This window comes from Platalea leucorodia, assembly GCF_965183815.1.
Source record: "Platalea leucorodia genome assembly, chromosome: 2".
Lineage (NCBI taxonomy): Eukaryota > Metazoa > Chordata > Aves > Pelecaniformes > Threskiornithidae > Platalea > Platalea leucorodia.
Window position 1 is genome coordinate 15,539,803 of NC_138824.1, and position 12,275 is coordinate 15,552,077.

Sequence of the window (12,275 nt, forward strand, 5' to 3'; positions counted from 1 at the left end):
TTGAAAACCCATCTGCAGTATAAAACAATAAACTATGTTGGACATTTTGCACTTAGTCAGGGGAAAAAATGCAGTTTTGTTCTAGCCTTTGGAGATACAATTAGAGCTGACATGCTGATTTATTAAAATAGTAGACGTATATGAAAACTAGTACTGTTGTCTCTTCTGTATAGTACTGTATATGTCAACAACCTTTGAGAAACCTAGAATGATTTTTATTCTCCTTTGCTCTGTGTAAGAAAGTTTAATGATATTAACAGTTAAACCAGCTGTTACTCTTTATTTCGCGGATAACTTTTTTAGCAGTAGGGTCGAACTCCCACTGCTTCGATCCATGGAAGAAGTAGAATAATCCTGGAAATAAAAAAGTAAAGCATTGTGTTATGGATACAAGAAATAGCTTCATTCTGATAAAGCAGGGAACATCATCTTTTTACACGCAGGAGAGCATCACTTCAGTTCTATCTTTTGCAGGATACAGCAATAATGACATTCATCATAACTCCAGAACTTCTGTTCTTTACAAGTAAACCAATTTTACTTAAAAGTTCATTTCATTTACCTTTCTGTTGGAAAACAGCATCAACTTTCTGGCTAATTCCTGGAAAGTCATCGACTGTCCATCTAGGATAACCCTTCTCCATGGACTGGCTGTTTTCATCAAACCTAAATCATATGAAGGGAGACATGCAATTTTACAGAGTTTAGACATCAATTCTGCAAAGAATTAAGCAGCTGCTGAAAGGTGTCCACCATCTGTAGTTTGACTGATTTCTCTGGGGCTACAGAGAGTAAAGTTATCTACTCGCACAAATGTCTACAGGATGCTGGCCACCACACTTTCCATGAGGTGGCTACTTGTTTGCTGACAAAGGCACGCAGAGCTCCGAAGAAGCATCTGGAGTGAGACAAATTGAAGGAAGACCCACGTTTTTGACAGCAGGGATGGGATTTACCCCCTCTAACGATAATAGTGTGACAGGCAGTGCATGGAAACTGGCTGGGTTGATTTCTACTATAGCGACTGCACATATTTTTTGCATGAATTTTAAACTTCTCTTAGACTTTGATATGATATTGTACATAGTCCTCTACTAGCTGACAGATTTAGATGGAGGAAAGGAAGCTGACTTGTTTCGAACACAATCAAGCTCTTCCTAACTGAGCCAGGACAATTTTTATGAGATGAGGCTGAATTTGGGGGCTGAAAAGAGGACCTAAAATGTTCTTCAAGATTTGAGGAACACTCTCAGGAAAAAAAAAATAACAAGCAAACAAGCAAGCCTTTGTTTTTCATCTCCTTGGATACAAGAAATGCTTTTTACAGGGACATGAGACTGAGAGAATGAGTAACTAGGTAAGAAATCTGTGCTGTGGTTTTCTTGCATGCCTTTGTCTTGTGACCAAGGCAGTAAAATAACAATGCAAGATATTGTAAATACTCTTTCCAAAACTATCCAAAACAAAGGACAGAAATGACGTGCAGCTCAAAATCCAGCTGATACTGTATGTCTCACTGAGAAACCCCACAACTAGTCATGATAAAGTCTGTTTGACCCACGCATGCTCCTGGTTGCCTGCAGAAGGCCTTTGCAACAGTTGTCCTTGCACACAGGAGGAATCTATCAGCTTTCCAAAGCTGATTTTTTAATTCCGTGGTTCTTGCCTGGTGTTTGAGTAGCAGGAATCACTCATGCCAGCTTGGGAACAGGATTTAGAAGCAGCATGTTGCAAATCCAACGCTAACCAGCCGAAGAAAGGAAAATGTCATTTCTAGCTCTCTAAAAGCGATAAAATAATCCAGGACTTTTCAGAAATCAGAGAAATTCTGCACAAGCCATCCCAGCCAGCCTTCTGCTGAAGTAGATTAGTTTTCAGATCTTTATTTTCTAGACAAACTTTTGTCTAGTGTAGTTGTAAAAATTATCTACATCCTGGATTTTTTTCAGGTTCCAGGCATAATGCATCAAAACAGGTCCATATCTTGAATGCTGATTTCAGGACACCCTTAAGCTCTCAAAAGTCAAAGCTATATTCTTTTCCCCATACAGGAGTCAAAGAAACATTTCTATGAAAAGTAGGATTACTATAGTTACCTAGTTACATACAGTTACCTAAAGGTCTACTTTCTCTTTTATCACATGGACAATTTTAATTGTATTCAGATCATATTGGAGTCAATCTTAAGAAAACATTTGCCAGTTTTTCTTACCTCCAGTACTTGTCACCTATGAAAAAGTCTGTCTTCCCTGTATTTTTGTTACAAACAGCTGCATCAATTTTCTTGACACCTTTAGGGAAGCCCAGTGTGTTGATATTCTTTGGATAACCAAGCAACACCTGATATCCACTGATAACCCAGAATTTATTGCCTGTTAAAAAAAATAAAATTATTTAGTTTCACCAGTGATTTTCAGACATAGCCTTGTCAAATAAAAAATGCACTCCCTTAGTGTAGGTTGTAGGAAAACTAGATGAAATGTCCTAAGTTCTTTTTTTATTTATTTGAAAAGTGAATTTTATGCACCTATAGCTACCCTTCCTTCCATCTTCCCACAAAATTAAAGGTAAGAAAAATTTAAAGAAAATCTCATACTTCACCTTTGAAAAATAGGATCTGATCTTTCGTGTTCTCATACACAGCTTCAATACCAGGTGGCAGAGCTGGCCAGAAGGTAGAAATTAATTCACGTTCAACTTCCGAGTTGTCAGGATAGACTCGCCATAAGTGCCTGATTTAAATATGAAACAGTTTCTGTAGTAAATAATAAACCACAGACATTTCTATATATGCACAAGAATGTGAACAACATTGTGACTTACAAGATCCTTCTTGTCAGTGGAGCTACCTAGGTCAATGTGTCAGAAAGGAAAACACTGCCCTCAGTGGTAAGTGAGGTTTTTTTTATTCTGGCTTCTCTCTGGAGTTACCCTTCTCATTGGTGCTGGTTGATTAATGGGATCAGCTACAAGCAGCTGAAAAATTATTCAGGTTGTTCCTGTACCATATAGTAAGAGAGTTATAGGGTCCCAGATGAGCCTGACTGTAAGCAATTTCTTGGATGACTTACCTGGATGACTTTGGGCTTGCACAGGTGACTTGAGGAGAGACTGGCCCAACTATATGGTAGAACATATTAATTTCTTAGGAAAGGGTTGCAGCATTTAGTCATGTCACTACTTGGTGTAACCTTCTATACATTTGGGAATAAAGCTTTATTGGGACTGAGATGTTTTCTGGAAAAAAATGAAGCATGTTTTTTCAGGGGATCCTGTAAAAATATTAATATAATTTGTATCTGCTAAAAGTTTTATCTCCATGAACTGAAATCTATCCATTTGCCTCATTATAAATCCCATCATCAGAATCATGTGAACCACCAACCAAAGTATTCAGTCTTTGTAGAAATCAAGAAAAAATAAACCTCACAGAGACAAATGTCATATCAATATTTACCTGCCCTTTAGAAAAATGACTTCTCGTCGGAGTGTAGTTATAGCATCGAAAGACATCTGAGAGCCACAGGTTTTAGGTGAGGTAGGGGTAGCTGGCCTTTTATCTGGGGTATTTGGTGGGGATCCTAAGGGAGACATTTTAGAAAGAATATATCAAATTTGTAGAAACATTAAGGTTTTCACATATAAATGCATTTTTGATATTATAAGAATACAATTATTTTTATGGTGAAACTTTGTGAAAGAGATTATTTCTCTTCTGCTTACTTCTTTTTTTAAGCCATGGATTTTACTCACCATAAATGGACTGAATGCCACTTATATCATCTGGAGAGAGAGGAAATTCGCTGGGGCTGACATAGGCGTAATTGGGGAACATCAAAGCCCTCTGGTCATTAGAATGCGAGAGACCCAAGGCATGGCCAAACTCATGAGCAGCAACGAGGAACAAGTTGAACCCTTAAAAAATGGATAGAGAGACGAGATCAGTCTAGTTTTCGTCTGCAAATGGCTGATATGAACACAGCAGGGCTATTGCTCAGTGGCAGTTTTCATACAATATATTGAAATTCGCTAGGGTATGCATATACTTAAATATATTTTTTGTATAGGATAAGGTTGTGTTCTTCCCCCACTAGAAGGGAGTGACTTTTGGCCCTCTTTCCTGCTGTTCTTTCTGTTAGCTACTGAAAGTACGTGTGTGGCATGAGTAGATGTCTGGGGTTGAGTGTGGGTGCAGCTCTGAGGAATGTCCTGGCAGGGTTTCCTGGCTGAGCTAGAACAGATTAGATAGTGAGTCAGATCAAACTAACAGCTCTCCAGGGCAAGGATAGGACAATGCCCTCTGTGCTCACTTGAGGTACTAAAGTATCACTCTCTGTGTCACCCTCCCTCCTACAAACCTGATAAAGAAAGGTGAAATCATGAATAGATAAGGAAAAATATAATGTTAGCAGAACAATTTACCTTTCTATCATGAGGATTTTAAAGCTTATGGTTCTTTATAGCCTTGTCAAATAAAATATCTTTTTAAAATGTTATGCTTATGCATGCTTATTCCCAGTGAAATAAGTTAACACAGTAAATTTCCTTCAACATGCATCCCTCCACGTAACATGCCTTTCTGAATTGGAGAAGAATGATCATCTGCCCTGCAGACCAAGAGCCAGCAATATCAACAGACTCAGTGAAGATCACAAGTCTGTGGCAGAGCAGAGGGCTGGTCATCAATTGCCTAAGAAAAGCTGGCTGAAGCCAAGATATCCATTTCTCAAAAAAACAAACAAAGCCTCAATTTTTCCACACGTATTTTCAGTCCTCCCCTCTCATGAGTCCTCCGAGCTCTCCAACGAGTTCTGCAATCCCTGGCCACTGGAGCTCTGCTGTTGAGGAACAGCAGCAAAACTGGGGTTGACCCATTCAGTCCCAGTGTAGGGAAAACATTACATTTTATCAGCACGACGTGTCCACCCCTCATCCTTCTTTTTTTTTTCCCACTGCAATAAACCCACACCTCTCCTCCTCATGCAGTGCTCTTATGGCACCTTCCTGTTTGTTAGCTCCTTGCTTTTCCTACAGCATGACCTCGACTCTCCTGCTGCAGTTATTCTCTGCAGTTTTCCATCCCAGATGAGAAAAGGGTTCAAAGTACAACAGCGTAATGTGTCTGTGTACTGATGGATCTGTCAGAGGCAGTATGTGCTGTATGGCCAGCCTGGAGGTTGAGGGGAGGGGGTTGAAGGAAGCAGATGGGTCCCAGCCACATGGCTGAGCACTCAGTGTTCCCCTCTCTTCTAGCCCGGTGGCACGCATCTGTGGTCAGCTCTGCACACTGCATCTCAGCCTGTGGGTGGCCTGAACAGCACGTTCAGATTCCCAGCTGCTTGCAGGCAGCTGAAAGTGCTTGGAGAACAAATTCATGTATAAACACATCCTAGCTTGAACACAGAATAAAGCTATAACAGCCTATAGTTGGACCTATCTTGGTACTATTAGTGAAGACTCTTCATTTTCACTGGTGGCTATAATGTTTTTTAGGTGGTGGGGATCTCCTCTGAGGGCCTCTGCAAGGCACGGTGTGCTTCCTCTGCAGTGTGTGGTAGTGCCAGGCTTGGTGTCAGCGTGTGCACCAGGAGGAGAAAAAGTTGGAAAGCTTTTAGCACAGGTTGTGAAACTCTGGTGGGCATAGGCCCTACCAACCCCCAGGTAAGAGTGGCCCGTGTCTGTATCATTCGTATCTGAAAAGAGTTGTCCCGCTGGTATCTTTACCAGTGTTAAATAAGAACTAGAGTAGATTAGGCTGATTTTATGTCAGTGCCATTGTAAGTATCCCAGTTGGAGGATGGCCTGTAATATCCTCAAACTGCCCTTATGGTTAATGCTGTGTTTCATCTCAGTCTATTCCTTCATTTAAATACAATCAAAAAGGAATTTACCCATCTGCATAACACTCCAGAAACCTTTTTTTACCTACCAGCTGAGCCTGTTGTCCAATCTTCATCCTCATCAAAGTGCACATCACCACCAAAACCGTTTCCAGGTGGAAAGGCGTGAGCAAGGATGCCAAGGGGGCCATCAAAATAACGAGGACAACGTCCATGAGCTAAATAATATGATGTTGAAACAATATTGAGTTTATGTTATGACTATTGGAAAATCTTTAAATTAATCTTACCATTGGTATGCAGTCAGCGTATTACCTTTGGTCCCAAAAGCAATCATTATATCTGCTAGTCCCTCATGAATACGAGTGAAAATCAGTGGGGTGACGGTACTCCACACTTTAAATGCCTTCTGGATTGCTTTATCCACATCCTCTTTGCTCATATCTGGTGTGTGGTTCACGATTCTACGGTTATGAAGGTTCAAGTAATAATACTTAGTGTTTACAGAAAGAATTTTTCTAATATTGTTAAGATGATGAACAGAGACGTATAAGAAGCAATTTAACCTGTAATCCAATAGGTCCCAAGATTCATCTTGGGCTGAGTGAGTTTGAGGAATGTGATAACTGTCCAACATAACTTTTTCATAATAATAATTGTGTATATGGTATCAGTTTTTCTCAAAATGGCCCTTAGCCAGGAGGTCGTCTCTTGAGCATGAGGAAAGTCATCTCCTCAGGTTTCTGTGACTATTAAACTGTTGATCTTAGCAAATTTTGAAGATAACGGGGCTTGTACAGGGTGCGATTGATATTTCTGTTTGGCTCACAGAATATTTGTCAGGAGTGATACATGACAGGCAAAATACTGTGGTTGACTCAGAAAATGTAAAATACCCAGCTTGACTCTCAGAAATTTCTCTCAGGAATATGCATAGCTAACAGCTGGGGAAAGAGAAACATTTTTATATTCCCAACTGGAAACAATTGCTATAGAAGTTATATTTAAATATAACAAATGTGGAAACCCACAAAACCAAAATTTAAACTCAAAATGTAATTATTGAAATACTACCTGTATGTCAGCTTGGTTTTTTTCCATCCTGGCAGAGTAACACCATAGAGACCCACATCAGGAACTCCACACCTGGGTTTCTTCATCATTTCCAAGGTCTCAGTATCTGGTTTTCCAGTCACTTTCAAACCAAAAAATTGTTGCATTTTCTGAAGTTTTTCAGATGTGGATTCAACATTTATTTTCCATCCAAGTTGATTTGGATCTGGCTCAACAGCATAGAATTTATTTAAATAGTCCTAAGGTAAAAATAAAGCAAGCACATTTCACATTTTGATCTGTTTCTTAAACAAATACCTTAGGACTGGTAGTGTTTGTGTACTGTGCTGGAAAAAACATCTGCCCCTGATTTTGGAGCACAACAGATATTTTCCTGAGGACTGTAGCTAAACAGAAACAGACAATGTTGTCCCTGACTCTTATTTACTTGACATTTCCATTTTGTACAGATTTATCCTAATTTAGTAAAGTTTGGGCAATGGAGTTCTGTGTAATAGCATTGTCTCAGAAAGACAGCAAACTGCTGTGTAGCTGGAACACACAGATTATATCCACAAAGAGAGGGCTCAATAGATCTCAGATATGGACAATGTAGTTACCTGTACAAGCTTTGCATCTTCTTCTTTGTTGTCTTTCTCTGGGTGGATGGGAAGAGCGTTAGAAACAGCTGCACACATTAAAAGCAAAAGTGAAAGGTCCCTCATTCTTACTCTTGTCTCTGTCCTGGTAGGAGAGGAGTCTGCTTTCTGCTCCGTGTGCATCCTCTCTCTCATCCCAGTTCGTACGGTTATGGGGTGCTTTGTAGAGTCAGCTGTAGACTGACTCAGAGTCTATCATGCTCTGATTACCTCCACACATCCTATAACACTGTGCTGGCTGACACCAGAAAACTTAATTAAACCCATCTGATTTCACAGACATCTGAAGTCAGTTAGTATTTGAATACTCCTAAACTGCTTGGCTACCATTTCAAAATTGGCACTCAATTTTAGTTATTTTACACTGAATTTTAGCGAACCAGAGCAATTTCATGCCAGATGAAATGGCGGACAAATGCAAAACCTTTTAAGTTGTCCCAACCCAGCTGTGTGAAATGGGGCCACCAAATGTACAAAGGACTCAACCATTCTCAGCCTAGAAAATGGGAGTAATGCACCAGATATGAATCCCATCCAAAAAAATTAAAGCTTTGGGAGAAATTATTGTAAGCAGAAAGTTTTCTTTTTAAATTGATGCATAAAGTGAGACTGAGTGTTTTGAAAAATGGATGAAAACCCCAAATCACTCCCCACCCCTTCCCTGCAACTCTTTGAAAAGGTGTGTTTCCTTTAAATTATACTGGTGGAATCCAAGATATACATAAACGAAGAAGATTTTACCTTATAAATCCAGCCTAAAGGATGCGAACAATCTTGTATCTCTGTCTGCATTTATCTTATCTATCTATCTATCTATCATCTATCTGCCATTTCATCACAAAAGGTTTCTTCAGTTTAACCACATTAGCCACAGGGGATATGATTATTTCCTGTCTTAAGTAATTCAGAATAAAGGAAGTTTCAAGAGCCACACAAGCTGTGACAAATTATGGGATTTCACCCTGTGCTGGCCAAGCACCTTCTGCTTCCACTGGCAGCAACAGGAGCTGAAGGTGTTTGGCATCTCAGAGGAGCTCTGACAGCATGTACTCAACTTTTACAAAACAGTTGTAAGAAATACCCTGATGTCGGACTGTGGCTTTTTCAGGAAATCCTTGCTTCCGTGTTTTTGGGTTTTTTGCTGTCACTTGCAGCCAACTTTTCTCCAGCTGGAGGCGTTAATGACGAATTTTCTAGCCCAAATTTCACAATGTAGCCATGTTAGTTAAACTTGTTTGTTAATGGCATTTCTGAGCTACCATAAGAAAAACCAAAACAACAAGCCCTTCCCTTAATTTGTTTCTATTGTCACTGTATTTTAAGGTAAGAGACCTGTGAGACCCAGATCCCATTCAGTTCTGTAACTGAGGTACAAACTGTGACAACAGATTTTCTGAGATGGAGAGCTCAACTGAACTGATACTGGAAATGACATGTGTGTTTCTTCAGAAGTACAGATTTTCTCTTTTGAGATCTGTCTTATGTTTTTAAATGGAGGTATTTCTTTGTCTCACAGGTTTTAAAGCTAGGAAGAATGACCATGGTGCTATCATCTGACTACATAGATGGCGTAGGTCACAGAAGACAAATCCCTGTTCAGTGGCTTTTGCACCACTCATATTTTCCAACAGCGCTAGAACACATTTTTGGAAAACATGGTTTTGGCTGATAAGAATTTAATTTTGTAAACAATCAAGGCAGCACTATGAGCAGATTTGATATGAACTAGGAAAAGTGGTTATCTTTTTTTTCCACTGTTGGCCATCAGATCCCCACAGCTGTCTGCTGTGTAGCAGTGGAAGGATAGATACAATGAGAGCAGCTAGGTTAAGATTAGTTGCACCTGACTTTATACATTTATTAGTTAAACATTCTTCTATAGAAAATGGAGAAATACATATCTCTGGAGAGTGATTCAACCAGCTATCTTAGAATAGGATGAACTGGCCTCTATAGGTGCTCTCTATCTTTATTGAACGTGGAGAAGCTTAAATGACTAATTTAGACTACATTTCTAGTTTCAGCTAACAGCTCAAGATACATTAGTGTTTGCTCAGAAGACATTTGAGTGACAGATGATGGAAGCCTATGTCACTCAAAGCACTTTTAGGGTTTTGCAACTTGACCACCTACACAACACGACAGCCAGTTCCCACTGCCCGTGGGAAAGAGGCCTGAACACGTTTTTTTGCAAGTGATGTTTCACAAATGCGCCTATAGCTGGCCTTGAGGTCTGGGAAAAGAAGAAGCTGTATAAGCAGCTGATGGTTATGGTTTCCTAATGCATATCTTTGACATTGGTTAGAGTTGGTGAATGTTGTTCTACCTTATGACTTCTTTTCTTGTCCTAGAATTGCTTTTATCCAGACTGCAGTAATGTGACCCATGTTTTAATGCAGAAAGGTCGCTGCCTGTCCTCATCACATCAGTAGTACCAAGGGATGCTACACAGAGCATCATCAACACTGCTGCATTGTGGTGATCTTAACACCATACTAGCAGGGATTCACCTTTCCTAAGTGTTCACGACGTAGGTGTCTGCATGTGAGTTAACTGTCTAAGCTTGCATTATATCAAGAGAAATCAATATGGTCAAATGGCATCTAGAGAGCATTTCATCTGACCACACGTAGAAGTTAAACTTAGGGTGATTTTAGCAGCTTTCAGGAGCTCACCAAATGTTTTGACCAACACCATTGGCTATGATGACAGCCTAAGCCTGAGATCACATGAAAATACTTAGGCTGTAATTAAGCTGCCTAAAGAGTGGTTTGTTGTGCTTTTGAGACAGTCTAGTGAACCTGAGATGTTGACACAAGCCTGGTGGCTGTGACCCAGGACCTAAGGGGACATGCAGCTTCTAGACTGGTAGTTGGAGGCCAGCTGGAAACCTTCAGGCACCTTAATGGCACTAGATAACTGTTCAGGCAGCGGAGTTGAGCCACTACTTTGCATGCTCAATCCTACTATAGAGTCAACAAAGCCGAATCATTACTCAGCTTGAGTGAAAAACATGGGACACTGGCAAATAGTTCAAATAATGTATTTGACCTTTGGCAAACCTTTAGTAAAGACTGCATCCTGTGAGGGCAGGATTCAACCACCCAAACATAGGTGCCTAGAGACAGTGTAGGCCCTGTGGGGCTTTGAGAAGTGCTGATCCCCCAGAAGTCCTGTTTCATACCTGCATGGGTGACTTGGATACCCTACAGCACCTCAAATGTGCTAAACACATGTTTATGGGATTGGATTCCTGCCTGGGCAAATCCGTCTCATTTAATAACAATATGGGCTACGAGTACACACAAAACCAGTAACCAAACACAAGGGAGTGGTACGGTACTCTACCACAATACAGTAATTAGCAAATAGGACCATATACTTATTAAAAGGGAGTAAGAAAATGGCAGGTGATCGTGTGGACTGAGCTGGAAACAACACCCAGATTCTAAATTACTGAAAGCAGTGCTTGTGCCTGCAGGCAGGCAAGACCTGCCGGCACCAGATGTGCCCCCCTCCTAATGGTGTGGCTGGAATGGAGCAATCACCGTGCTCATGCAGGCAAAGGAAATACTCACTCACATAAGCATGGGGAATATTTCTCACAAAGTAATCACTTCATTTTGAGCTCTTGGTCTTCTTGCTCAAGGGAAATCCACAAAACAAATTTCAAAAGATGTACCTGGCAACTAAAAATCAGAACTTTCCAGGATACCAAAAGGAATGGACTAAAAATATTCCATTATAAGCTCCAACCTCTTTTTAACTTCTTCATCTTTCATGGTTTGTAAATTACCCTTTATCTCTCTCTTTCCTCCAAAACACAACCACCTCCTTACCCCTCATCTCCCATTTAACATTTTCTCTGCCCCACAAGTACCCACTACTTTTTTCTTCTAGAGAGGGATTAGTGTTCTGCTCTAAATCTGAGGAGTCATTTTGGCATTGCCTTGAGATCTTCTGCTCCTACTTCATATCTGAAGGGAACATGTGCCCTCAGTTTTTATTTTTTAATATATAATTGGTCTAGTAAGAAATATTATCTTTCCCTGTAAATCTTGTGTTATGTTTGTAGACCATCTCTGCTAAAAAAACATAATCAATTTAGATTTATATACTTCTAAAACAATTTTTGGTTTAATTGTCATTGGTAGTTCAGTAGCACTGGCTTACACAAGAAAATACGATTAAATAACATTGCTACTAAGACTTCAGATTAAAGAACCAGTACCTAAATCACCTTGTGAGAACAGGATTCACATAAATTAACTTCTTCATTAAAGCCTTTGATTTACTGTAATTTAATTTTTTTTTTTTTTTTTTTTTTAGGTTTTATAAAGAATATAATATGGTTAAGTTAATTTTCAGTTATACAATTTCTTATCTTTGAATAGTATTTAAACTGATTTTTACTCCTGAATTTAATAAACGTAAGAACTACCAAGTCTGGTCTTTATTTATGAAGGACACAATTTAATATGTTTCAGATACAGACAGCTAAGTGATGAAAAAAATTGAATGGATAAGTTTTTATAAGGTTACACATTCTTTTCTCAAAATGTAATTACTTCTATTACAGTAATCTGAAACCTTCCTCTGAAGTATGTTGAATAATACAGATGTTGTACAAGATAATACATGTTGTTATGGTCATATGGCTTCTAATGTTATCAGCTGAGCTACAAAGACTAAAGAGGAAGTAGATAACCCTTCAAAGCCATTT

The 12,275-nt window shown here is 39.5% G+C and overlaps 1 protein-coding gene across 1 annotated transcript; it reads right to left on the reverse strand.

Annotated features, from left to right (window-relative positions):
- Positions 1–253: 253 nt before the first annotated feature.
- Positions 254–7,618, reverse strand: LOC309601209 (matrix metalloproteinase-27-like; the record flags this gene model as incomplete). Its single annotated transcript, XM_082334141.1, has 10 exons — positions 254–354; positions 563–666; positions 2,213–2,372; positions 2,602–2,732; positions 3,458–3,581; positions 3,754–3,915; positions 5,930–6,058; positions 6,156–6,304; positions 6,915–7,153; positions 7,514–7,618. 10 exons carry the CDS (start codon positions 7,616–7,618, stop codon positions 254–256), a joined length of 1,404 nt encoding a protein of 467 aa, XP_082190267.1.
- Between the last annotated feature and the right edge of the window lie 4,657 nt (positions 7,619–12,275).